General features: G+C 45.3%; 1 protein-coding gene across 3 annotated transcripts in view; it reads right to left on the bottom strand.

Annotated features, from left to right (window-relative positions):
* The window catches only part of MYOCD (myocardin), a 230,232-nt gene that overhangs the window by 66,746 nt on the left and 135,697 nt on the right, over positions 1-27,789 (bottom strand). For 2 of the 3 annotated variants that reach the window (XM_084647509.1, XM_084647511.1), the window contains exon 1: positions 27,376-27,716. The exons of the other annotated variant lie outside the window; for it this stretch is intronic. In XM_084647509.1, the coding sequence (XP_084503635.1) occupies positions 27,376-27,430 (55 nt within the window). In that variant the 5' untranslated portion in view covers positions 27,431-27,716. Of the gene's footprint in view, positions 1-27,375; positions 27,717-27,789 lie in introns of those variants that run through there. 3 annotated transcript variants of the gene reach the window in all.

The raw sequence follows: 27,789 nt of genomic DNA, 5'->3' as shown, positions 1-27,789 counted from the left end.
AAGGGAGGCTAGATTACCATGTTTTCCAAGCAAATTAGCCATCCCAGGATCCTTTGAGTATGTCCTGTAGTTGCCCAGTGGGCTCATGCACATCTGATTTCATGTGGAAGCAGAAATTTGTAGTTGGAAGTCAAGAGCACTTTAGTTCTGACATGTTAGTGAAAACTGACTGTGTCTCTTTAAGACCAGTCTTTGACTTGGTAGTGGCTAAGAATTTGAAAACTAATAAACAGCGTGGTGTCCGTGTCTATGCAAATTGAGCTGCTAGGAAAGGACACACTTAATCAGCAAGTAGATTCGTTTAAACAAAAAAGCTCTGAGCTCAACCCTCCAGAAAAGGGAGGTGGCACAAGAATTGTTCTTGAAGGTGAGAAAGACAAATTAACCCTAAGAAGGCAAAATTCCCTTACATTATTACCTCACCAAACCCTGAAATACAACCCCCAAAGATAGAACTGAGTTAAAAGCCTATGCTAAGGAAAACACTGAAGTGAAGGAGGATCTAATGACTAACTAGATACAAAAGTTCAAAAAGGGTTTTGAACAAACTGTCCTCAGAGACAAACTGTCTAAGAAAAAGGTGTGGTATGACAAAGATACTTGTAAATGCCCTCTTGTCACAGATAATATCAATGCTAAACATTGGGATACATTTGATGTTGATGTCAAACTGTGTAAATATGTACAATGTGTATAACCTTTGGGAAAAGCCGTTGGTGGTAAGCCCACATTTTGAATACTGCGTGCAGATGTGGTTGCCCCCTCTCAAAAAAGATATACTGGAATTAGAAAAGGTTCAGAAAAGGGCAACAAAGATGATTAGGGGTATGGAACAGCCTCTGTATGAGGAAAGATTAATAAGACTGGGACTTTTCAGCTTGGAAAAGAGATGACTAAGAGGGGATATGATAGAGGTCTATACAATCATGACTGGTGAGGAGAAAGTAAATAAGGAAGTGTTATTTACTCCTCATAACACAATAACTAGGGGTCACCAAATGAAACTAACAGGCAGGAAGTTTAAAACAAACAAAAGGAAGTATTTCTTCACAGAAAACACAGTCAACCTGTGGAACATTTTGCCAGAGGATGTTGTGAAGGCCAAGATTATACCAGGCTTCGAAAAATAACTAGATAAAGTCATGGAGGATATGTCCATCAATGGCTATTAGCCAGGATGCACAGGTGTCCCTAGCCTCTGTTTGCCAGAAGCTTGGAATGGGCGACAGGGGATGGATCACTCAATGATTTCCTGCTCTGTTCATTCCCTCTGGGGCACCTGGCATTGGCCACTGTCGGAAGACAGGATACTGGACTAGATGGACCTTTGGTCTTACCCCGTATGGCCATTCTTATGTTCTTATGAATGGTACATGAGAACACACTCTGTGTTAAAAACCCTTATGATTATGCTGTTTCATTGAATAAGAACACCCTACTTGTTAAAAAGCCTTATGGTAATGATAATTTATAGCTGATACCTGTAAACAATCTTAGAACTTATCACAGAAGAAAAGCCATTACAAACTTGAACTGCTGTATGAAAAGGGAAACTGAGGCACACCATCTCATTGCTTTCATGGCTAAATGCCAAGACACCTACACTATGGAGAACATTAATATCTACATTGAGTTGATGTTAAATGGGTTACAAAAACTTGCCAGAGCTTATATGGATAACTTTCATGAACTCCAGCCAAGGTCACATGAAACATGTAGAGACTGTTACAACAGCTGAAGAAATCCTTTAATGGAATAGCCAAATATTGCAATACATTTGTAAAGGGGTGCAGTAACATTGTTCCTCCCATGATGAACCTTACAAAGAAAGAGCCTGTTTTAGTCAGACATGATTATGATAAACCATTTCTGTTTCACACTGATACTTCTAATACTGGATTGGAAGCTGTAATGATGCATAGTCGAGAATGGAAATTTTCTAGGATGTATTCAGCAGTGTCTTGGACACCCCTTCCTGCATCAATTTTGTGTTGGGGGTGTGATGCTGTGTATAAGAAAGGTGACCTTTGATAACACTGTTATTACCATAGTACACAATTTCCATAAATCTTGTACAAAGTATGTCATGTAAGGTATCAATAGAAAAGTTATGAAGTGGTAGGTATGATTATCCTGTTTCTATGCTTGTATCATCTTTGTATCTGAAGTTATGAATATTGGCTATGTATCTATATCTCAAACATATGTTGTATCCCTCAGTGACACCCCCCAGATAGATTTACATCAGGGCTAGCCAGCTATGTGTTGATGGCCTATTAAGGACACTCCAATCTCACAGTGGGTCATTGAAGAATCTCATCCTGTCCAAGGTAGGCTTTTGCTGGGGATGCCACAGACAGTGAGGAGCCAGTGTCCACCACCTGTGATTCAGCAAACCATGTAGGGCACGTGATGTGGACATGTTACCTTGGACTCCATCTTTGTCAGTAACTTTCCATACACAGGGGCTATGGGCTTTGTTTGGGACAGTAACTTTCCATGCACATGGCAGAGGATATAAAAGACACCTGAGTCAAGTGACCATACATCCCATTTTGGCTCGGACATTCCCTTTTTTAAGCCCTGTCCTGGCTGTCCCAACCTTTTTGGCAAAAGTGGGCATTTGTCCCATTTGTTTTTGCTGCACAGTGTCCCATTTTCCCTTTGGAAAATATGGTCACCCTACACCTGAGACATCTCCATTTTGCCTGATTCCTGCTCCAATTCTCTGGACTGTGGATTTATAACTAAAAGGAGCATTTTGAACTATGGACTGAGGTCCTGTGTTCCCTCTAAGCTGCGTGGTCAGGCTGCCGCGCAGGAGGGATTCAAAGTGCCATGCACTTGACTAGCAGAGCCAAGCACATCCGGCAGCATGTGTTCACGTGCCCCTCTCCCCGCTGCTTTGCAGTCACATTGCTCCTGCAGCTGCTCCCAGGACCCTCCTGCTGGCTGTGCAGAGCTGGCGGGAGATGGTGCTGATGTCAGGGTGTCCCCCTCCCCCCGCCCCGTCCCCACCTTCACAGAGCAGGGATGGGGGGAAAGGGATCAGGACTCGGAGCCACTGTAGTCTGAGGTCTGAAGGAGCCTTCCAGGTGGTGAGTAAGTGCCTTAAAGAGACAGCGCATGGTCTCTCAGAGACTTCCCCAGCAGCCAGCACACACATTCTCTGTCTCTGTCTCTTTCTCTCTCTCTCACACACACACACACTCTGTCTCTCCCCCTCCCCCATGCCCATGTACCCCATCTCTGCAGAGCGGGGGAGGGTGGACATGGCTAAGGAGCAGGAGAGCTTTCAGTGAGTGCCTTAAAGAGACAGTGCACAGTGTCTCTCAGAAACTTCCCCAGAAGCCAGCACACACGCTGTCTCTGTGTCACACACACACACACACACACAGAGTCTCTGTGTCTCTCTCACACGCATACAGTCATTCACACTCACCTCCCAATACATCATTGTATCATTGTTGTTACTTCTTGGTACTTCCTGTAATTTTATTCTTTCAAAGTGTATTATTTTAGTTTTTGGACTGATCTATGCATTTCATAATTTTTATTTCTCTCTTACACTTAAATTTAATTCTTTGAATAGTGAGTTCTAAAATGCCTAACCTGTCCTCGCTGGAGTAATTATGCCTATGGTAACTTTTAAAAAATATATATTATATCTAGGTTTTTTGTTTCTACTGGTGGCATACATCCGCACATTACTTCGGTGCACATAACAAAATTTATTCTGCACATGGATGGAAAAAATTAGAGGGAACATTGCTGAGGACCATCCAAGCTTTTGGAAGTTACCACAGAGACTTACGCAAACAAGTAGTCTCTTCCATCACTGCTATGATCCTGATCTAAGAACACTGAAAATCACTTGTATGTATATGATTCTTTAACCATTCAATAACTCTTTTCTTTTCTTTTCTTTTCTTTTCTTTTCTTTTCTTTTCTTTTCTTTTCTTTTCTTTTCTTAATAAATCTGTAGTTAGTTTACTAAGGATTGGCTGACAGCATGGTATTTGGGTAAGATCTGAGATACATATTGACCTGGGGGTAAGTGTCTGATCCTTTGGGATTAGTGGAACCTCACATATGGGTGAATTGGGTTTTCCATAATCTCTCACTATATTAAATCTGTTTGTATGGGAACCAAGGGCTGGTATGAATAAAGGGGGAATGTGTTTCGCTTCTGGTTAATCAGTGTGGTCCTGCAGAAGCCCTTTTGATACTGGTTTGGTGAATCTAATTATAGAATAAATCACCAGTTTTTGGGGATTGTCTGCCCTGATTCTTGCAATCTGCCCTAAGTGTGGCATTATCAATGTGGTCCATCCTCAGCACCTGGTCACACCCCCATCTCCCACAGGATATTAAGTTTAATTACATTATGGTCACTATTACTGATTTATTCACTTCTTGGACCAGATGTTGTGCTCCACTTAGGAGTAAATCAAGAATTGCCTCTTCTCTTGTGATTTGCAGGACTAGCTGCTCCGAGGAGCAGTCATTAATGGTGACTAGCAACTTTATTTCTGCATCTCATCCTAAGGTGACAAGTACCAAGTCACCATGGGGATAGTTGAAATTCCCAATTATTATTGAGCTTTCTATTTTTGTAACCTCTTTAATATCCCCGAGCATTTCACAGTCACTGTCACCATCCTAGTCAGGTGATCGATAATATATTCCTGCTGCTATCCTCTTACTATTCAAGCATGGAATTTCTATCCATAGAGATTCTATGGTACAGTTTGAGTCATTTAAGATTTTTCTATATTTGACTGTATGCTTTTTTTCAGACTCCTTCACCAGCATGACCTAGTCTGTCATTCTTATATATTGCATACCGTGGTATTACCATGTCCTGTTGATTATCATTGTTCTATCACGTTTCTGTGATGCCTATTATATCAATATCATAATTTAATACCAGGCACTCACGTTCATACTTCTTAGCATTTAGCCTTCTAGTACTTGTAAACAAGCACTTATAAAATGTATCAACATTTCATTGTCTGCATTTATGTGATGTAATTAAATGGGACTCCTTTTCATTTGACTCTTTCTCTTCAGTACTGTTTCTCTACCAGTACTTTATCAATATTTTCATTAACGAGTTGGATAAGGCATGGAAAGTTTACTTATAAAATTTGCAGATGACATCAGATGGGGGGCAGGGTTTGCAAGCACTTTAGAAGACAGGATTAAAATTCATAATGATCTCGACAAATTGGAGAATTGGTCTGAATTGAACAAGATGAAATTCAATAAAGAGAAGTGCAAAGTACTTCACTTAGGAAGGACAAATCAAATGCACAACTACAAAACAGGGAACAATTGGCAACGCGGTAGTACTGCTGAAAAGGGCCTGTGGGTTATTGTGGATCACAAATTGAACATGACCCAACAATGTGATGCAGTTGCCAAAAAGGCTAAGATCATTCTGGGGTGTATTAACAGGCATGTTGTATGTAAGACATGAGAGGCAATTGTCCTGCTCTACTTGGCACTGGTGAGGCCTCCATTGAAGTACTGTGTCCAGTTCGGGTGCCACACTTTAGGAAAGATGTGGACAAATTAGAGAGGGCCCAGAGGAGAGCAACAAACATGATAAAAGGTTTACAAAACCTCGTCCATGAAAGGTTAAAAAAACTGGGATTGCTTAATTTTGAGGAAAGATGACTGAGGGGGGACCAGATATCAGTCTTTAAATATGTTAAGGGCTATTACAAAGAGGAAGGTGGCCAACTGTTCTTCATGTCCACTGAAGTCAGGAGAAGAAGTGATGGGTTTAGTCTGCAGCAAGGGAGATTTAGGTTAGAGATTAGGAAAAGCTTTCTAACTATAAGGGTAGTTAAGCACTGGAATACGCTTCCAGGGGAAGTTGTAGAATCCCCATGTGATGAAGTGAGAATTTTCTGTAATATGTTTCTGAAGTGTGTGTGTGCTTCGGTTTCCCCTACACTGTGCATTGTTACTCAGTGTGGAGAAAAAGGACAGGCTCAGAGACATAGGTTGGAATGTCACCTGGCTGTCTGACCCTGAATGGGTCATTAGAAATGACTGGCCAACGCCAACCCCATATTCATGGAGAATCCAAGAAGACAATGACAAAACCAGTCTAGGGATATTGACACCTAGCAACCAGCAACCCAGAGGGAGGTGGATTTCCCCACCTTTCAGCAGAGAGGTGGGGCAACCCCTCCCCCACAGCTCAAGAACAAAGGACTGGAGAGGTGTGAGGTGGGGAGGATTCGAGTTGGCGGCTGGCAGGAGTCGGGGCTCTCACTTTCTAATTTTCCCTGGGGTGCTCGATCCCTGCTTTGCCACAGGCCCTCACCCCATTCCATCCCTTTCCCAAAGGCTCCACCCCCACCCCGCCTCTTCCCACCCTGCCTTTTTCTGCCCCTGCTCCTCCCCTTCTCCCCCCAGCGCCTCCTGCATGCCGCTGAACAGCTGATCACCAGTGGGTGGGAGGCGCTGGAAGGGAGGGGGAGGAGCTGATCAGCAGGGCCACCAGTGGGTGCTGAGGATCCACTATTTTTTTCCCATAGGTGCTCCAGCCCCGTGCCTATGCTCTCACCTGGGAACTGACCAAGGAGGTCAGATTGAGAGTGACAGAGCCTGAACATGGGGTTCAATACAGCTGGGCTGGGCTGGGCTCTGGGCTAACCATAATGGATGTGGGCTTCACTTTAACCTTCATTTCTCTATGCTAACCTAAGGACTTCCAGTGCTGTGTTCCAGCTGACTAATAGACCCGACTGTTTTGAGTGTCCCTGCAAATGCTTGGTGAGGTGCATTAATCCCTGAAGCATGTACAAGTCTCTACCAGGGATCTATCTCAGTTGGACTCACTGACCAGAGCTGACGGTGTGAAGCATGAGAACTGGAGCTGCTGCGGTTTGCTCTAGGAGGTGGTGAGGCCATGGCCTACCCTGATGGAAGAGTGAGACCCATTGAGAGTCTGGCACATTCAAGAGGTTCCTCCAAGAGACTGAACCAAAGCTGGGGACACAGCACCAATCCTGTGGATGTGACACCCCATCAGTGGAGGTTTTTAAGAACAGGTTGGACAAACACCTGTCAGGGATGGTCTAGATTTATTTGGTCCTGCCCCGGTACAAGGGGCTGGACTTTATGACTTCTCAAGGTCCCATCCAGCCCTATATTTCTATGATTCATTGACCGGGGGGGGGAGGGGGGGAGGGGTGGTGTCCAGACCAGCTCAGCTCTCCTCTTCATTAACCTTCAGCTTCTGCCAACAATTTGTAGTATCCAGAATGAAACGTCCCTGAAGTCTGAAATGGAGCCGAATAATAACGGCACTTCCAAAGGAGCCTCCTTAGCATGATTCTACTTGAAATGTCATTGCTTTGTACTTTTCCATGTTCTGAATACAAACAGTGTCTTACATTCAAAAGTAAATATTTAGTGAAAACCCCACATGGGAGGATGGTTTCCTGCCAAATTCCAGCACTTCTTAGCAAACCAAAGTTAGATTTTTTTTCTGTGAGTAATAATGCAGCCTCAGCACATGGGCCAGTCTACGTGCACACTGTTTTCCTTACACACTCAAATGTGAAATTAATTACTATGCAAAAACTAGCAAAGTATTCCCCACACAATTTTGCACCGTTTCTTACCCAGAAAACACCATTGTTCCAGGCAATGTCACAGAGACAGTCTATCTAGGTACTTATTTGGCCCCATCACCATAGCATGTGAGCTCTTGTAATCATACATAGGTTTTAACCTCCCATCCCCTTGGGAAGTGGAGAAGTACTACCCCTGTTTGACAGATGAGGAACTAGGTAGAGTAAGTCACTTGCCCAAGAACACAGAGCAACTCTGCAGCTGACCCAGATCTCTGAAGTTCCAGTCTAGAGCCCTCCCCACTAGACCATCCTTGCTAACTAGCACTATGTTTAATCCACTTTTGCACACACACAATATCAGCCAGGAGCAGGAATGTGACAGCAGCAGTCACTCAACTGCCTGCTCCTCCATGATAAATATGGTCAACTCAATTTTTCCATGGCAGTTTCTTGGAGACTGTGAGCAGAACTGTCTGCCCAAAGGTATCCAGAGATGAGCCCTGGTCTGGCCAGTGAACAGGGGCAGCACACAGGGGCAGCAAATGGGAGTTTTGCAAAGGACTTCTCCAAGTGAAGCAGGAACAACTACATGACCCCTGGGGTGACTTTGTTGTCTGTTAGTTTGTTGTTGGGTGCTAGTTGCTGGCCATGTGCTGCTTGACTCAAGTTTATAGTGTGGTCTGTCTGAGGAGCCGTGTGCCGAGCCTAAGACTAATGAGGCTCTAGGCAGCCATCCTTTGATCCCTAATCCCTTGAGGATCCCTTGATGAGGGCGCCAGGCTACTCAGGGAGAACAGGGTGTGACACTGCACACCATATTCCTCACAGTGATATTATTATGATACGATTATGGCAGAATTATGATGCATTTTGTACAAGACAAGTCATGTGAGATGTTTTGGAAAAGTTATGATTTTCTCAATATGATTATCTTATATGTATGCAGGTATCGTTTTTGTATCTGAAGTTATAAATACTGACTATATATCTGTATTGCAAAAATAATTACACCTGGGCAACACCCACTAGGCAAAATGTTTCCAGTCTAGATAGCTGGCTGTGAAGGGCCTATTCAAGATAATGGGCCATTAGGAAAAACAACAGGCCTTAGGATTCAGAGTAACAGCCGTGTTAGTCTGTATTTGCAAAAAGAAAAGGAGTACTTGTGGCACCTTAGAGACTAACCAATTTATTTGAGCATGAGCTTTCGTGAGCTACAGCTACAGGCCTTAGGAGAAGCTTATGCCCAACTGGTGAGCCTTCCTGAGAATGCTCCAGACAGTTTGTAAGTAATGGCTGCTATGACTCACTCAGCTTAACTCCTGTACCTGGAAAGTTAATGGAGCGCATAATTAAGCAATCAATTTGCAAACACCTAGAAGATAATAAGGTGATAAGTAACAGCCAGCATGGATTTGTCAAGAACAAATCATGTCAAACCAACCTGAGAGCTTTCTTTGACAGGGTAACAAGCCTTGTGGATAGGGCGGAAGTGGTACATGTGGTATATCTCGACTTTAGTAAAGCTTTTGATACTGTCTCGCATGACCTTCTCATAAACAAACTAGGGAAATACAACCTAGATGAAGCTACTATAAAGTGGGTGCATAACTGGTTGGAAAACCATTCCCAGAGGGTAGTTATCAGTGATTTACATCATGTTGGAAGGGTATAACGAGTGGGGTCCCATAGGGATCAGTTCTGGATCCGGTTCTGTTCAATATCTTCATTAATGATTTAGATAATTACACAGAGAGTACACTTATAAAGTTTGCAGATGATACCAAGCTGGGAGGGGTTGCAAGTGATTTGGGGGATAGGATTAAAAATCAAAATGATCTGGACAAACTGGAGAAATGGTCTGAAGTAAATAGGATGAAATTCAATAAGGACAAATGCAAAGTACTCCATTTAGGAAGGAAGAATCAGTTGCACACATACAAAATGGGAAATGACTGCCTAGGAAGGAATACTGCAGAAATGGATCTGGGGGTCATAGTGGACCACAAGCTAAATATGAGTCAACAGTGTAACACTGTTGCAAAAAAAGTGAACATCATTCTGGATGTATTAGCAGGAGTGTTGTAAGCAAGACATGAGAAATAATTCTTCCACTCTACTCCGCACTGATTAGGCCTCAAGTGGACCATTGTGTCCAGTTCTGGGTACCACATTTCAGGAAAGATGTGGACAAATTGGAGAAAGTCCAGAGAAGAGCAACAAAAATGATTAAAAGTCTAGAAAACATGACCTATGAAGGAAGATTGAAAAAATTGGGTTTGTTTAGTCTGGAAAAGAGAAGACTGAGACAGGACATGAGAAGAGTTTTCAAGTACATAAAAGGTTGTTACAAGGAGGAGGGAGAAAAATTGTTGTTCTTAACCTCTGAGGATAGGACAAGAAGCAATGGGCTTAAATTGCAGCAAGGGAGGTTGCGGTTGGATATTAGTAAAAACTTCCTAACTGTCAGGGTGGTTAAGCACGGGAATAAATTGCCTAGGGAGGTTGTGAAATCTGCATCATTGGAGATTTTTAAGAGCAGATTAGACAAACACATGTCAGGAATGGTATAGATAATACTTAGTCCTGCCGGTAGTGCAGGGGACTGGACCAGATGACCTCCTGAGGTATGCAAGGGCATGTGACCAGGCCACATGACTCTGGACTCCATCTTGGGATATCAGTATTTTTCCATGAACCAAGTTTAAAACAAAGGGTTCCCACATATGCTAATGCTATATAAGGTAGGGAGTGACATCATCTGTTGTTCTTCACTCCCCACACAAGAGGCCTGCTGGAAACACCTGAGGTGCAAAGACTGAACTGAGGGAAGTGCTGGACCCAGACTAAAGTGATTTCTAGTTTGTGTATGAAAACCTGGGGATCCCAAGCTGCGAAGAAAGTGAAGCTTGTACCTTGAGAATCTGCAGCCTGCTTGCATCATCAGTCAGGGTGAGAGATTGTTAATTCAAATCCTATCCTTCTAATACATTAAGGTTAGTTTGCATTTTTGTTTACTTGCTATGTAATCTGCTTTGATCTGTTTGCTATCACTTATAATCACTTAAAATCAATCTTTTTGTAGTTAATAAAGTTTGGAGTAAAGTGCTGGGGAATCTCAGCTCAAGGGGCAGGGGCTGTTGCATTTTCTCTCCACATTGAGGGGGAGGTGAACTGGATAATAAATTCATAGTGGTTAGGGTTTTGACAGCTCTGGGGTCCTAGGCTGGGAAGCTGGTGGTTATTTTGGCTGTAGCCTCTCTATTGTTGGTTCATTCAACGGCTGGTCAGAGAGCCTGCATGTAACTTAGCTGGGTGTGTCCCTACCTGTGTGAATGCTGGTGGAAGAGTAGGACTGGGAGCAGGTTTGCAATTTGTCACAGCAGTACAGTGTGAGAGGGAGCCTAGGCTGGTGAGTTAGAGGGCTCAGTGGTACCCCAGTTCCAGATGGCACTCCAGGGGGAACACATCACACAGGGGATTTAAAAAGCCAGAGGAGCTAGTGAACAGGGGAGTTTTGCAACAGAATTTAGAGAGGGAGAGTGAAAACCAGATACACCCAACATTCTATACACTTAGGCCAACAATGTCCTCCCCCCCCCAAATAAAACCTGTAAGAATAAAATTAATGCAGGCAGAAGTCCAACTGTGCAGTCGGGCTATCCAGTTTACTGCACTGAATGCAGCATGTACAACTACCTGCCTTGTTGGCAGGTAGTGTATGTGTGCATTGGGTGCAAGCAGCTCATGGCCCTCATAGACTGAGTACAGACTCTGGAGACCAGAGTGGCTGAACTGGAGGAGCTAAGGAAAACTGAGAGGTACAAAGATGAAACTTTCCAGGACACAATAGAGTGGTCCCACCCCCAGTGTGACAGCCTCTGTGCTGTTGAGGAGATCATCAAACTAGATTATCTGTTCTTTACTACACATAGATTAACTTGATTTGTTGGGAAGAGTCAACATGGCTTTTGTAAAGGGAAATCATGCCACACCAATGTACTAGAATTCTTTGAGGGTGTCAGCAAACATGTGGGCAAAGGTGATCCAGTGGATATAGTGTACTTGAACTTTCAGAAAGCCTTTGACAAGATCCCTCAGAAAAGGCTCTAAAGCAAAGTAAGCTGTCATGCGATATGAGGGAAGGTCCTCTCATGGATCAGTAACTGGTTGAAAGACAGGAAACAAAGGATAGCAATAAATGGCCAGTTTTCAGAATGAAGAGAAGTAAATAGTGGGGTACCCCAAGGATCTGTACTGGGACCAGTGCTCTTCAACATATTCATAAATGATCAGGAAAAAGGGGTAAATGGTGAGGTGACAAAGTTTAATACTCGGGTAGTTAAGTCCAAAGCAGATTGCGAAGAGTTACAAGGAGATCTCACATAACTAGGCAACAAAATGGCAGGTGAAATTCAATGTTGATAAAGGCAAAGTAATGCACATTGGAAAACATAACCCCAACTATACATACAAAAGGAAGGGGTATAAATTAGCTGTTACCAATCAAGAAAGAGATCTAGGAGTCATTGTGGACAGTTCTCTAAAAACATCTGCTTAATGTGCAGTGGTGGTCAAAAAAGGTAACCGAATGTTAGGGACCATTAGGAAAGGGATAGATAATAAGACATTAAATATCATTTTGCCACTATATAAATCCATAGTATGCCCACATCTTGAATATTGGATACAATTCTGGTCACCCCATCTCAAAAAAGATACATTAGAATTGTAAAAAGTACAGAGAAGGGCAACAAAAATTATTAGGGATACTGAAAATCTTCCATACAAGGAGAGATTAAAAAGACTGGGACTGGTCAACCTGGAAAAGAGGTGACTAAGGGGGGATACGATAGACATCTATGAAATTATGAATGGTGTGGAGAAATGAATAAATGTTATTTACCCCTTCACATAACACAAGAAGCAGGGGTCACCCAATGAAATGTATAGGCAGCAGGTTTAAAACAAACAAAAGGCAGTACTTCTTCCGACAACACACAGTCAACCTGTGGAACTCATTTCTGGGGATATTGTGAAGGCCAAAAGTATAACTGTGTTCAAAAAAGGTTTCAGAGTAGCAGCCGTGTTAGTCTGTATTCGCAAAAAGAAAAGGAGTACTAGTACTCCTTTTCTTTTTGTGTTCAAAAAAGAATTAGATAAGTTCATGGAGGATAGGTCCATCCATGTCTCTTAGCCAAGATGGTCAGGGATTCAACCCCATGCTCTGGATGTTCCTTTAGCCTCTGACTGACAGATGCTGATACTGGATGACAGGGATGGATCAATCAATTATTGCCCTGTTCTGTTCACTCTCTCCGAAGCACCTGGTGGCCACTGTCTGAAGACAGAATACTGGGCTAGATGGACCATTGGTGTAACCCAATATGGCCGTTCTTATTTTCTTATGGCCATGGGTAATTGTTGCCTTTTTTGGAAACCTCTTTCTGTTTCTTACATGTGTACTGAATACTGCCAATGCTGCTGCTACAGGGCTCCCAACTGTGGGTGCACTTGTGTTAGTTGTGGCAGAGAATGCCCCTTTGATACTTTGGTGAGGAAGAAGTACAAGGGTAATCACTTGCTCTTTATCCACTGGCAGGGAGTACAGTGCTGTATCTACCTATTTTCTGCTTGGATGGTCCACAACTGCACTAAGCAATAAGTGTGGTGACAAAAACTCAGGTTACCTATTGAGTCTACAATATCCTGTATATATCGCTGGACTGCCACCCATGTTCCTGAACTCACATCCCATTGCAGGTACTTAGCCCAGCATGAGGTACCTGGACTACACCCAGTACAGTGCCTACTCAGAGAAATGGTAGGCAAGGTCCCCTGGAAAGACCAATTAGGAAGAAAAGGAATAGAAGGGGGCTAGTAGTTCTTAAAAGATGTTATTCTAGAGGCTCAACATCAAGTTATTCTGACGCAGAGGAAAGATAAGAAGAGCCACAGGAGGCCAATGTGGCTGCACAAGTAGCTTTTTAGCTATCTACAAACCACAAGGGATACATACAAGAAATAGAAGGAGGGGCATGTCATCAAGGAACTATACATAGGAACAGCATGAGCGTGTAGGGACAAAATCAGGAAACCCAAGGCAAAGAATGAGATACAGCTGGCAAGGAATTTTAGAAGAAATAAGAAGGGGTTCTTCAAATATGTCAGGCAAAACATGAAGATTAAGGACAGTGTGGGTCTGCTGCTCAATGGAGAAGGTGAGCTGGTACTGGAAGATAATAGGAAGGCAGAGCTGCTTAATGCCTACTTTGCTTCAGTCTTCTCACAAAAGATAATGTGATCGGATGACCAGCAAAGTTACCACAGACAATAAAGGGGAAGGGATGCAGATTGGGACAAATAAAAAGCATGCCAGAGATCTTCTAACCAATTTGAATGAATTCAAATCAACAGGGCCGGATGCTATTCACCCAAGGGTAATGAAGGAATTAGCTGAAGAAATCCTGGAAACAATGGCAATAATATTTGGAAACTCATGGATGACAGAAGAGGTCCCGGAAGACTGGAGCAGGGCTAACGTGCCCATCTTTAAAAAGGGGAAAAAGAAGGAGCTGGGGAACTATAGACCAGTCAGCCTGACCTCAAAACCTGGGAAGCTACCAGTGCAATGTATAAAACATTCAATTTGCGAATACTGAGAGGATGAAGGGGTGATCACTAGCAGCCAGCATGGATTTACCAAGAACAAATCATGCCAAACCAGCTTGATTTCCTTCTTTGACAGGGTAACTGGTTTGGTGGATAGGAGGAATGCAATGAACATAATATATCCGGACTTCAGCAAGGCTTTTGACACAGTCCCACATGACATTCAGATAGGTAAGCTGGAGAAATGGGGGCTTGTGGAACTACCATTAAGTGGATACATAATTGGTTAAACATCCGCAAACAAAGAGTAACTATTAATGGAATTAATTAACTATTAAAGGGAGGTCTCAAGTTGGGTTCCACAGGGATCTGTTCTGGGTCCAGTGTTGTTAAACATCTTTATTAATAACCTGGATGTAGCAATAGAGAGCTTACTGATCAAATTTGCAGATGACACCAAACAAGGAGGGCAGGGGTTGCAACACTTTGGATCATAGAGCTAAAATTCAAAGGGATTTTGAAAAATTGGAGAACTGGTGTATAGACAACAAAATGAAATTCAACAAAGATAAATGTTAGGTGCTACACTTAGAGAAGGAAAACCAAATGCACAAATACAGAATGGGGGATAACTGGCTTGGCAGCAGCACTGCTGAGAAGGATCTGGGAGTAGTGGTGGATCACAACTATAACATGAGTCAGCAATCCAATGCTGTTGCAAAATAAACAAATGCAATTTCAGGTTGCATTAACAGAGGCATAGCATGCAAGTCATGGAAGGTGACAGTACAGCTTTACTTGACACTGGTTAGGCCTCAGCTGGAGTACTGTGTCCAATTTTGGTCACCAATGCAAAGAAAGGATGTGGAGAAACTGGAAAAGAACAACAGGTGAGTGACAAAGATGATCAAAGTGATGGAGTGGAAGGTATATGAGCAAAGGCAGAAAGAACAGGGTATGTTTGGTTTGGAAAAGTGGAGCTTAAGGCGGGGACATGATAGCAGTCTTCAGATAGTTGAAAGGCTGCCATAAAAAAGATGGAGAAAAAGTTGTTCTCTCTTGCTACAGAGGGCAGGGCAAGAGGCAATGGGTTCAAACTACAGCATGGCAGATTTAGATTGAATCTCAGGAAAAATGTATTACTTGTATGAGCAGTAGGACAATGGAACAGATGCCTAGGGAGGTCATGGAAGCTCCTTCCCTGGAGGTTTTCAAAAGCGGGCTGGTTTGTCATCTGTCTTGGATGGTTTAGACACAACAAATCCTGCAACATGGCAGGGGGTTAGACTAGATGACCCTTGCAATTCCTTCTAACCCCATGGGTCTATGATCTTAGCTCCCCAGCACCCAAATGTCACACAAGGGTTTAGACACCAATGGGGAAGGGGGTTAACTTGTGATCTGAGAGTCCCAGTTATTGGTAAATAATTGTGGTTTGGCCTGTGGGTAAAACCTGTCTCATGAGATCTCAAATCACAAAAAGAGAAGTTAGAGGTGGAAAAGGCTCATAAGGTTACCTAGAACACCCTCAGAGGACACTGCAAGACCAGTCCCTTCTGCAGTCTGTCCAGTTCAGTTATAAATATCCCAGATGAAGAGGTTTCATCACTTCCTATCACCATTCCCACACATGCTGAAGTCTGGGGATTGCTCCAGTATATCAACCTCCCTATTGTGCCAGAACAGGCTATGTGCCTCAAACAAGTGAGCAGGGGGCTGAGAGCAGTCAGCTACCAGTGAGTTTAAATGTCACCTCTTCTTCTCACTGCTGACTATATTTCTGTGTATTTCACAGCCTTCACAATTAAGCAAAGCCTCATATGCCAGCTCTAGAGATAGTCAAGTATCAGCGACACCATTTTTCAAATAAATTAAGTGAGAGACTGCCCAAAGCCACTTGGGACAAAGCTAGGAAGACAACTCAGGTGTCCAATCCAGCACAATTAAGACTCAGCCACACTGAGTATGCTAAATCTATATGGTTGGCTACCGTGTGTATAATAACTAACCACTAGACCACGCTCCCTGTCCAGACTCAGGAAGAGAATCCAGGATGCCCAGCATTCTGCTGCTGTCTAACAAACAGCACGCAACCTGCTGGCAATGTGTGTGCCACAGTCCCTGCTAGCTGCTAGTCCAAGCCCAGGCTAACATTTACTCCTGTAGGTCTAGTGTAGAGACCTGGACTGAAGATATAAACTCTGCCGATGGGACGCACCCTGCTGATGAGCTGCAGAGAGGGGAGAGTGAGGTGCCTAAGCATGGGATGCACAGAAGCCAGCATGCTGAGCTGACTAAGCTAGCCCGTTGGAAATGTTGAGGAGAGGGGTGTGGCCTAAACCCTTCTCCTTTCTAGGGCAGCTAGGTGTCTTAACTTGATTGGGATTTACAGTTGTGCCTCTCTTGGAGCTAAGCACCTAAGCCTGGAGAGGTCAGTCCTTTCCTACAGGGAAAGAGAGAGAAAGAGAGACTCACCCCTCAGAGCCGGCTGGTCAGGCCACTCCCCCAGGATGTGGGAGGCCTGTTTTCCAATCCCTGCCTGCTGATTTAGAGCAGGAGACTTGAATCCAGCTCCCCCATATCCTAGGAGAGTGCCCTGGCCACGAGGCTAAGGTAGATACCTCTCAAGCTCTCCAGTTAAAACTGGACCATTGTGTATAAATGCTTAAATATTAATTGGAACAGGGACTGGAACACAGGTTTCCCTTTTCACTTCCGGGGAGAGTGCCCTCACCACCAGTCTTGAGTGTGCCCCTTTGTATGGGTTAGGCATGTCCTGAGAACACCTACCAGATTGGACCCCTTTGACACAGTGGGAATTTCCTGTAATATTTTCACAAGTCCTAAATATGCCTCAGTTTCCCCTAAATTTTGTATGGTTTCCCAGTGCGGGGAAAAGGACTAAGTTTGCTCTCAGGGCAAGCTAGGAGAGATAGCTGTGAGTACTTCCCTTACCTGTCTGAGCCTGAACAGGTCATTGAAAAGGATTGGCCAAGACTGACCCCATATCAATTGAAAATCTGAGAAGCCTGTGGCAAACCGAAGCCCCAGGACACTGACATCCAGCAACCAACAACCCAGAGGGAGATGGATTTCCCCACCTCTCAGCAGAGAAGCTGAGCAAAGACCCCAGTTCAAGAAAAAAGGACATAAGAACATCAGACTGGCCAAACTGGGTCAGACTAATGGTCCATCCAGCCCAGTACCCTGTCATCTGACAGAGACCAGTGTCAGGTGCTTCAGAGGGAATGAACAGAACAGGCAATCATCGAGTGATGAAGGATTGGAAGGTGTGAGGTGGGTGATAAAGGGTTGGCTTCTGGAAGGAGTCTGGGCTCCCTAACCTGGGAAGTAAGGAGGTCCACCTGAGAGAGAGACAGCACCTGAACATGGGGTTCACAACAGCGTGGCTGGGCTCTGGGCTAACCAGAATGAACTATAGTGTAACTTAGTTCTGCCTCTCTGTGCTAACCTAAGGACTTGCAGATTCTGCAGCCAGGTGACTAATAAAGGTTAGCAAAGGACTAACAAAGGCTGCCTGTGTCGCTGTAATAGTCACTGAGAGCCCTGCACCCTGAAGGGGACAGTACAAGCCTCCCGCTGGAATCTGGCAGGGGTGAGTCACTGCAGGGAGCCACGGAGAGAGACAGGAATTACTGGTGCCGACAGCCCAGTTCCAGAGTCATGGAGGCCACGGGCCTGCCCCTGTGGACAGTGTGGGTCCTTGGGGTCCAGCCCACTACAGGGGTCACTCCCAGGAGACTGGTTACAGGCTGGGCATAGGCCAGATCCTGTGACTCTGTAACAGCCCCACAGCCAAGACAGGCAGCGGAGAGCCTAGTCTGACAACACACTGGGACTTAGGCGTGAGCGGGGGCTCCAAGCAGCTTGGTGGCATCAGGACTTAGGAGGCTTTGCACATGTGCTCCAGCCGGAATGTAGGCACCTCAGGGACTTTGCTGGCAGAAATGGAGGTGCCTCAGGAATTTGAGTGCCTACTTGGCATCTGAAAGGTGGGTTTTGAGGTTCTCAGTGGTGCATAAATGTTGGGCTTTGCCACTAACATGGCAATTAGGTCCGTCAGTTGATTTGTGGATCCACTGGTTGTGGGCTGGGTCAAATCTCAGCTCGTTCAATTGCCCAGTGGTGTCAGCGGCCTCATGCGATGGTAAGGGCTGTTAAAAGGGCAGAATTATTTTCATGGGTCAATAGCAAAGTGAGACTGGATTGCCTGGTTTAATGACATGATCACACAGTATTTTTTCACAGGGAGTCAGATTTCCCATGGTTCCACTCTCTCCCCCCCGAGGAGGGCAGCTCAGTCCAACACCCGGTCACAGAGACACCATAGCCAGTCACCACAGAGTCAAGCCCTCAGGACTTTCATCTCCCAGAGACCCTGTTTAGGAAGAGCAGACTGCTCAGACTCAAGGGGACAGCACCACCTGTCCATATTCTGTTATCATACATGGGAGCATTCACCACAACAGGTGTCACCAGGTGAACGTGTCAGACTCCTCTACAACTAGGTGCTGGAACTAGGGATGCTGGGGGTGCTGCCACACTCTCTGGCATGAAGAGGTTTCCATCATATGCAGGGTTTACAATTTGGTTCAATGGCTCTCAGCACCCCCCCCCCCACCCCCCAACTATACAAATTGTTCCAGCCTCCCTGCCTCTGCGGAGGCTGAACGTGTGCAGAGGACATTCTACCTGCTAACCCGGGTCAGCCAGAACAGCCTCCAGAGCGACTGAGAGAAAAGCCTCCTTCCATACAGCTGTGACAAACGGGTGAGAATCCTGGCACTGGTTTTCAGGGCAGGATAACTCTCTTACACAGGCTACGGGGATAGGAAGGTTTCATGTTCCAAGCTGTGATGCTGAGTAATGGTTAATCAGTCTGGCATCTTCTGGTAACTCCCTCACACAGGCCACTAGAGGGCCTTTGGTGAACCAGCCCAGCTCTTTCCTCGCCACCTGGCTTACAGGCTGCTTGGAAACAGGGTGAACCTAGAGGCTGTTTATTTTGCTGCTGGCTCCGGGGTAACCGCTGAGATGCTCTTGGGGCCAGGCCTGTCTTATGTGACATCAGACCGACAATGGGGCAGAATAAACCTGTTTGAAACCTGAAGCCTGCAGTTGTATTTCCCTTCCCCGCAAACCCTGGTGATTTTGGTCTGGTCTGATCATCTGCCAAGTTTGTTTCAAGCCCTAAGGCCAGATCTGAGTGCCAGGCACAGACAGCAGCCTCAAGGGGGAGATAGTCTCTGTGTTGGAGCTCTGATACACACCTCACCTCCAGCCAGCCACAGGGCATGAGCTGCTCACTGTAAGCTCAGAGGGGTGGAAAAGCCCCTGATAAAAGGGAACAGCAGATAGACCTGTCAGTGCAGAACTGGGCATGGCCTCACTGCCATTAGGAAAGAGAGAGCAAGTCTTTCCATGGTACTGCTCGCTCCTGGATTTCCCCGGGCACCAGAGGCCAGAAGGGGCGAGATTCGTGACATGAGAAATCCTTGCCAGTTTGGGGCTCAGTTGACACCACCGATGTATTTTACTAGCTGGACGCAGAGTGGTTTTGGGCAGTGCACGGGTTGCTGCAGAGTTTAACTCACCAGCCCGAAGCATGGGGGGCTGAGGAGTGACTCTGCTTGAGATGCTCTTTCTTTTCCATCAGAAACAGATCCCCAAGGAAGCAAACAAAACTCCCATTGTCATCCATAGCTAGTAGCAATGAGCTCTGCAGATAGTGTGCTTCCTCAGGCCCTCATCGCCCCTCAGAGAAGCTCTTGATTTGAGGCTGGTGTCCAACTGCAGAGGGTTAAAGAGTTAACATGGGAGCCTGTAAGTTGCATTCAGCATTCAACCAGACCTGTACATCCTACATGCAGCACTGGAAAGGAATCTGCATTTTAACCTATACACTTCAAGATGACAGGTTTCAGAGTAACAGCCGTGTTAGTCTGTATCCGCAAAAAGAAAAGGAGTACTTGTGGCACCTTAGAGACTAACAAATTTATTTGAGCATAAGCTTTTGTGAGCTACAGCTCACTTCATGGGATGCATTCAGTGGAAAAGAAATCTCCCCACTGTATTTTCCACTGAATGCATCCGATGAAGTGAGCTGTAGCTCATGAAAGCTTATGTTCAAATAAATTTGTTAGTCTCTAAGGTGCCACAAGTACACTTCAAGATGTCACTTCACTGGGGAGAGGAATTAGGGGGGGAGGCAGCTTCCAAAGGAGGCCCTGGACTGCTCAGAAAATGCTGCCTGTTTTCTGTGGTATCTGGGATTAGACCCAGAGTCTGAAGTCACCTAAAGCTACTGCAGCACCTCTGAATCCTTCCCAGGTGCAAGGAAGCCAGGGCCTCTGTTCCATATTGGGCAGAGCATCAGCATGTGCCTGTTTAGAGGCATTCAGCTAACTTGCACTTGTTTTGAAACTGAATCAGAACATACCCATTTCTGAGAGAGCCCCTGTAAATAGCAGGGCCCCATGTCTGCTTTTAAAAGCTCCACTCCTGGGTGTTTATAAGGGTCTTTCCTCTCTGTCTATGCTCCTAAAGGGTATTTCAGCAAGTTAGAAGCTGCAGAGTTAAGTGACACGTACTGGGGCACAGTGAGACTGGCTCCATGTAGAGTGCTGGTAAATGTGGAAAGGGACCAAACTGGGCAGCAGGGCAAGGTTGTCTTTGCTCTTTATCCTTCCAGTTCCAAGTATCTGAGGTGCTACTGATAGCTGCAACAAGTACAGCATTTCAGACCAATATGTGACTTTCCAGGTGACGGTGCCCCTATAAATAGGCAGAGACCTCTCCCCTGGCATAGAGAGAGGCTGGCTCCGAACATCTGAACTGTGGGATTTTGCAGATGCCCCCGAGCTGCATAATGGGCTGAACCAAATGCCTGGATCTGAACATGTCCAGAACGGGGCTGTGCCCAAAGGTGTCTGCAGTTGGACTGGTTCTACCTGAGAGCATTGGCTGGTTGGAGAGCCAGGGCTCAGTGCCTTGTTCCCTGCTAATGTTCAGCCATCGACGCCCCTGATAGGGCCAGGCCTGGGGAGATTTTGTCAGTAGTGCCAGTCTCAGTGACTATTTTGGGTAGGTTGTAGCTTAGCAGTAGAGACTGTTCCCAGCTTGAGGCCTATCAGGAAAAGCACAGCCTGGCATAGAGCAGGGGCTGGGTACAATCACTCATCACCATCATCAACTATTATGAGAAGAGGTTCCAAACAAGCTGCGGCCAGTGGGCAGAACTTGCTTCTCTAGGGACAGTGACGGAGCCAGGGGTCTGAGTCAGCCCTGCGCCAACTTCCCCTCACTAGGGCGCATGCAGGAACGTGACTCCATGCTCACACCAGTGCCACATGACTCCTGCGACCTCAGCCTGGCTTATCTGCTCCTGCTCCCATGACTTGGGAAGAGGGATCAGGCCCTCAGCCAGAATCCCAGCCTTGATCCAGATCAGCAGAACGCAGACCAGCTGAGATGGGAAGGCTCCCAGCTCAGCACAGCTCCTAGCGACTGGGCCACGAGAAGGCGTCCATCTGGGAGAAGCTCCTGTATCCAAGATGTCTGCCCTGTGGCTCATCTGGGACAGTTGTTTCCAACAGGTCATGAACCTCCTGGTTTGTGTGTGGCTTGGGGCAGTTCAGACTAGTAGGCAAGGCCATTTACACACCATGCATTGTAGTGGATCTAGTACACTGGGAATATGGAGCCTAACATAATGGTACTGAGCACTTGTACAGAGTAGAAGGGCCAGCATCATGGCCCTCACGTTAGCCAGTTACATTCTGTTGAGATAGGTAAGTGTCATTGTCCCTGCTCTCAGATGGGGAAACCAAGGCACGGGGACCAAGGGCCAGGCTTGCACATGCACAAGTTTGGGCACCCATGTTTGAAAATTTTGGCCCAAGCAACATTCCCCGATTGAGAGCAGCAGTCAGTGTCCCAGTGGTGGTGGCTTGCAGAGCATGAATCACAGATTAGTGTTCTTGCAATCCCCTCCCAGGGGACCCACACATGCTAATGGATCTGCAGGGTGAAATGCTCATCTCTGTCACGCACTGGGCCAGGTCTTATCAGGCTGAATAAGGCCTTAAGAGGAGCATTTAGGCAATTGCTTTGTTATGGGAGAAATCTGTCCCAGCTCCATGAGCCAGCCCAAGATCATCCTTATGACTTCACAAAGGCCTGTAGGGGGCATGTGTCAGCGCCCAGGAAGAGTGTTTCCGTCAACCTCACAGCTGCCTCCCTGTCAGAGTGCAGAGGAACCATCCCTCCAGCCCAGGTCCCAGTGAGCTTCCCCAGCCCGCTGCCATGGCCTCCTGCCTGCCTGCCCGGATTATCCCTTTGGGCTCAGCTGCCACTCTCGGATCCTCTGGCAGGATCACTGTTAATCAGGTATAACCCCAAGGGCAGGCACAGGGAGAGGGCAACCAGCCAGTGCACAAGGGTTATTTTTCACTCTTTTCTTGCTGTGATTTGACTTTCTAAGCAGCTCTCCCAGACTCCGCAGGGAGAGTGCCAGAAATTCCCTTTCTTTGGGGCATACGCTCCCTGCAGAGGTGATCCCAGAGATGACAGCCAGTGCTGGTCCCCCTCACTTGCTGACAAAAGCTGGCCCTGCAAGCTGCTGGGATGGAAGGAATGGGGGGCAGGCCTGGAGCTGTGCTGTCCGGGCTTTCAGGAGCCTTGTTGGGACACGCATGTCCCTCAGATCCCCTGGACTCACTGAAAGCCAGGGTGCCTTGCTATGGAGTGTCCAGCCCACAACTTCTCTCCCAGGGCTCAGCAGAGCTGAGAGTGTAACTTGTTGGCACTGCAATTGTTAACCCTTTAAGTTCCTGAGAGCATTCTCCCCTCCTCCCCACCCCCCCAGGTGTAACCCTTTCAGTACTGGAGTGTAGTCAATATCTCCTCCTCCTACATTTGCTCCCCATTCACAACTCAATACATTTAACCTTGTCAGTGCCATGATGCACACCCCCTCTCCCTTGCCTGCAATTCACCCACTGCTGGAGAGGTTTAATTAGATCCATCAGCTAAACCTGTCAGGGTCAGGATGCATGTTAAGATAAAACAAGAAACAAACCAACACACGTTGAGTTTTCACAAGTCTGTTTTTAAATACTCTATAAAAACAGAGGGAACTCTCAGGCAACAATGTCGTGAATTAAGATAGGGTTTGACTGTAAACACTTACATGGATTTAAACAATATTATTTGAAAATTAAACAGAAACACACATTGTTTGAAAAACCTGGCAATTCCGAGTCAAGATTCTACTAGCAGCCTTAAGCTGGACCTTGTCCCCCTGCCCATCTTCAAAGTATCACCAGAAATTCCCTTGCTCTGAGTTACCATACCTCATCTACTTTTTCTCTCCACCTAATACCAGCCATTAACCTTTGATACGTTCACTCAGATATTCAGGGGGATTCACATCTTATCCATGTACAGTACAGAGAAAACACCTTTCTCATCTGCTATTCCATTATAAGCCAGAGGTCTCAACCTACTTCTTCAGCCTTTACATGCAGATTGGAATCTCTGCTGCATCTACTTCATCCAGCCAAATGAGGCTCATTGGCACCTTAGCCTGTCCACACCCCACAAGCTACCCAGTGTTAGCCTAGGGCACCATCAGTGCCAAATCATGCTGATATGTGTCTAGAATGTTATACATTCATTCCTCGTACTGTGGTACTGTCAGTGAAGGACCTTTTATATCTGTTTCCTCATTGGTTGGAAACGAGTAGAGCCATGCAAATCTGCAGATATCTGCTTTATATCCACAGATAACCACATCCATGGACCATGTTTGTTGATCATGGATTGGATGCGGATGTAAATTTTGTATCTGTGCAGGGATCTAGAAACAAGATCAGAGTCAAGGTGGTTTCACTCTGCATTTTCTGGCTATCAGGGTTTGTGTGCAGTGTGTGCTGTGGTGTTCCAGTAATGACTGAGTACACCTGATTTGGTTTGGAGCAGTGGCTCTATCCATATGAATGGTTTGTTCTGGGAAGAGTTAAATACATTCAGGGAGGAAGGTTCCTGGAACAGCCTCTTGTGCGTCCCAGTTGATTTAATGTGATCCCATTGATACTTGGAGCCTGCAGGAGAACATGGCAGCCAGGCAAGCAAGAAAAATCATTGTTCCTGCAAAATTTGTCAGGATGACCTCAGGTTTGTGTATTTATCTTTGGCAAAATAGACAAAATAAACACACACACAAATTCTTGTCTCTTACTCCTAGGAAATGGGAGAAAAGAAAACCTTAGTGCCTGCAACACATTGGAATTGCTGACGTGTAGATTATTCTGCATTTCAAACCACAGTTAGGTTTCCCAAATTTCACTTGGAGTAGCTATTCATTGCATTATATGGTGACTGCTGCAGTCTCTGCACATGATACAGCTGTGCTGAGCCCTTCCCCTCCACTGCAGGCAGCTGGGAGAGGAGAAACTTGCCATGTATGTTCTGGGCACAGGACTCAAGGGAGGATTACCAGTGACTGTCTAGAGAACCTGGCCTGACAGAGACTATTTCCAACCATTTCTTCCTGCCTGCAGAAACTAATTTTTTTCCTGATTCCCACTGAAGCTACCAAAATGGAACCAAGTGACTAGTAGAGATGGGCTATCAATAGGTCAAAATGATTCAAACAACTCTAAAGGCGACAGTTATGTCTGTATCATCAGATGGCTGCCCCTGCTATGTGCTGCAGAGATGAAAGAGGATTCTGGCATTAGGACACCAGTCATATAAATAACGTTTCCATCGCCCATTAACTCTGTTATAGCCCTTTCTGCAGTTCAGTAACTCCGACCATATAGTGACGGGAAGAATCCATTCAAACTCCTGCCTCTGCGACATCAACATGGAACTGTTATAAAGACATTCGTAATCACAAGTCACAGAATACTTCATCCCTTCTAGAACCCAAGGGAATGATCACAGCCTAACACCTGCTACCTGCCTGCTTAGCATCCCAAGGCAATAGAGAATCCTATTAGGGCCGGATTCTCCATTGCCTTACCCCTGTGCTATTTACACCTGTGCAGAGTGGGTGTGAGGCCCAATCCAGTCCGAGTACTCTACTCCCTGACACCAGCACTAGTGTTTTACAGCTACCGTACGCCAGCCTTGTGCAAATGTAAATGGCGATCAGGCCTATAAACGACTTGTACCAAACTGAGATTGATCATTTCAGTCATTTATTCAGTTTGTCTCTTTTATTGCATATTATGTGGCAATTTAACTCAAGACAACAGCCCTGTCTGTAGGATTCCTTGATTTCTGCCGACATTCAGCTTTTCCTTCCCCCCTAGTTTTTATGATGTGTCAATAGCTGGGATTGGGATGCTGTTAATGCTGGCCCTGAGCTGCTCATGCACTCACCTGCACCATGGCTAGAAACGAACATCCACAAAGCTGGGATTTGGGGAAGATTTGCACTAAAATAATAAATAGGCAAAATGTGGTCAAATGGGCATCATATCTTTCAGCAGCCAAATAGCAGTTCTGGGAACAAAGGCCACAAAGTGAAGAATGACCCATAAATCAACTGCATTAAAATTGCTGAAAGACATGAGGATTTATGGAAGTGAAGACCCATAAAATTTAAACTTGGTAAAGAATCATTTGAAAAATATGTTTTGAAATTCTGCTGTCAGCTCCATAATAAAGCCCTCTTACAAATAACCCAGAAATGAGTCTTAAAAACAATAATGGTTCATTTGAAAAGAATGTGATGACACAGAACACATCCCCATCCCCCTCTCTTCAGAAAGGTGGCAGTATTGCTTTGGAGTTGCTGCACGAATTGTTAGGAACTGAGACTTCCTTCAGATGAACAGCAATGTACCATAATATACCAACAAAATCTAAGGAATGACTTAATCTAATGCAGTGTAAGATCCTTGCGATATGGAAACCACACCAAAGCCCTGGACCGAAGTTGTGTGTAACTCAGCCAGACTAGGACCCTTGTGTTTCCCCACACACATTTGGATTTTTAACCAACTGCCAACTTCATATTTGCTAAGAAAACAAAGTTTAAATTGACCACCCAGCTATCTAAGAGATCCTGATAACACCACACATGTCTAGTATTGGTATCAGAAGCCTCTGATCTTCTCATTATCCGCAGCATACACAAAGGCAAAACAAGAGTGGGTGATGGTCTGGAATGGGCTTTATATATGGTGAGTCCAGACATAATTTGTCTATATGTCCACATGTACAGTAGATCTATAGAGAACTGTATGCTATTGAAGCTAAGAGCAGATTGTCAAATACATTTTTCTAGCATTATGATCAGTTAATTTACATTAATTAATGTCAGATAAAAGAATGAGCAACACAAATGCATACACCCCCCTTATTTATTATAAGTATAGAACATGAATAAAATCACAAGTGTCCAGCAGAGGGGCTGAGTCAGAAGTGACCGTCCCATAGTTCACCTTCACTCACCTTCACTCATGCAGACCGTCCTCTGGGAAGCCCCTCACTGGGACTTCCACTAACTCACAAAAGTGGGACATGTTTTTAGTTGCAAACCCTCCGAAAGTGGCACTCAGCTGGGTGGCTCTGGTTTTATTTCTCTGATGATGTCACTTTAAATATTTTGCATGTTCCATTTGTTATTTTTACTTCTAAAAATGACGCATTTCTGCAAATTCATTTTTATGCAATTAGTCACAACTTAATGGAACAAAGTCAACTGCCTGGATGTCAGAGTAAATGTCAGGCCCGTCTAGTCTGTGACTAGCATGTATATACAGGATAGCACCTGGAGTATATGGAGGAGATTAGGCATGTCGTTTTTCACAGTTGCTCTTTTGGATTTCTGACCCAGTCCTTCACCATAGGGCCCAGGCCAAGAGAACTGCGAACTGTAGCTTTACCAACATACACCACAAACATAAATTGAAAGCAATGAAAAAGCAGTTAAAAAGTAATAGAGAAGAAGGAAAATGAATTTCTTCATTTGCAGAATAGCCTCTGTGAGAGCAAAGCCATGACAGCTTTATGACTCCCTGATTATTTTACTTGCATGCGGCTTCCAAACATTTAATGAAAACCAGCGTACAGCTGAGGCTTGAAGGAGAAGAAAACTTTAGACGAAATTCTTGATGCTTAGCCCTACCTGATCTGAACTTGCTCCGAATCAGCAAAGAATGCTCAGAACCCAGGAGTGTCATGGTGACTCTCTGTGAACAGGTCCAGAAGCCCCCGCACTTAAAACATGAACTGGCTCCAAGGAGACAAGCTGGCCACTGCTAGGGCCCCAGGACTCATCCAACCCTCCTGGGAGCCTCTGGGTGCTTTCAGAGCTGGGATTGTAGAAAGCAGCAAGTGACTTGAAAAGATTTGGTCCCATCCAGCACTGTCCCTCCACAGAAACCAACTGCTCTCCCCTGTGCTGGGTTGAACTAATTAACTTTGAGCTAGCAGGACCCTCCTCCTGCTCAGAGTTTACTATCAGCAGCATCACTGGGTGTCCTGGCTGATGTCATAGTCTAGCAGGGAGCAGCAACTATCACTAAAGGGTCTTAGGAAA

The sequence above is a fragment of the Lepidochelys olivacea genome (genome assembly GCF_965140295.1).
Source record: "Lepidochelys olivacea isolate rLepOli2 genome assembly, chromosome: 14".
Lineage (NCBI taxonomy): Eukaryota > Metazoa > Chordata > Testudines > Cheloniidae > Lepidochelys > Lepidochelys olivacea.
Note: the sequence above shows the minus strand (reverse complement) of the source record. Positions and strands in the feature narration are given on the sequence as shown.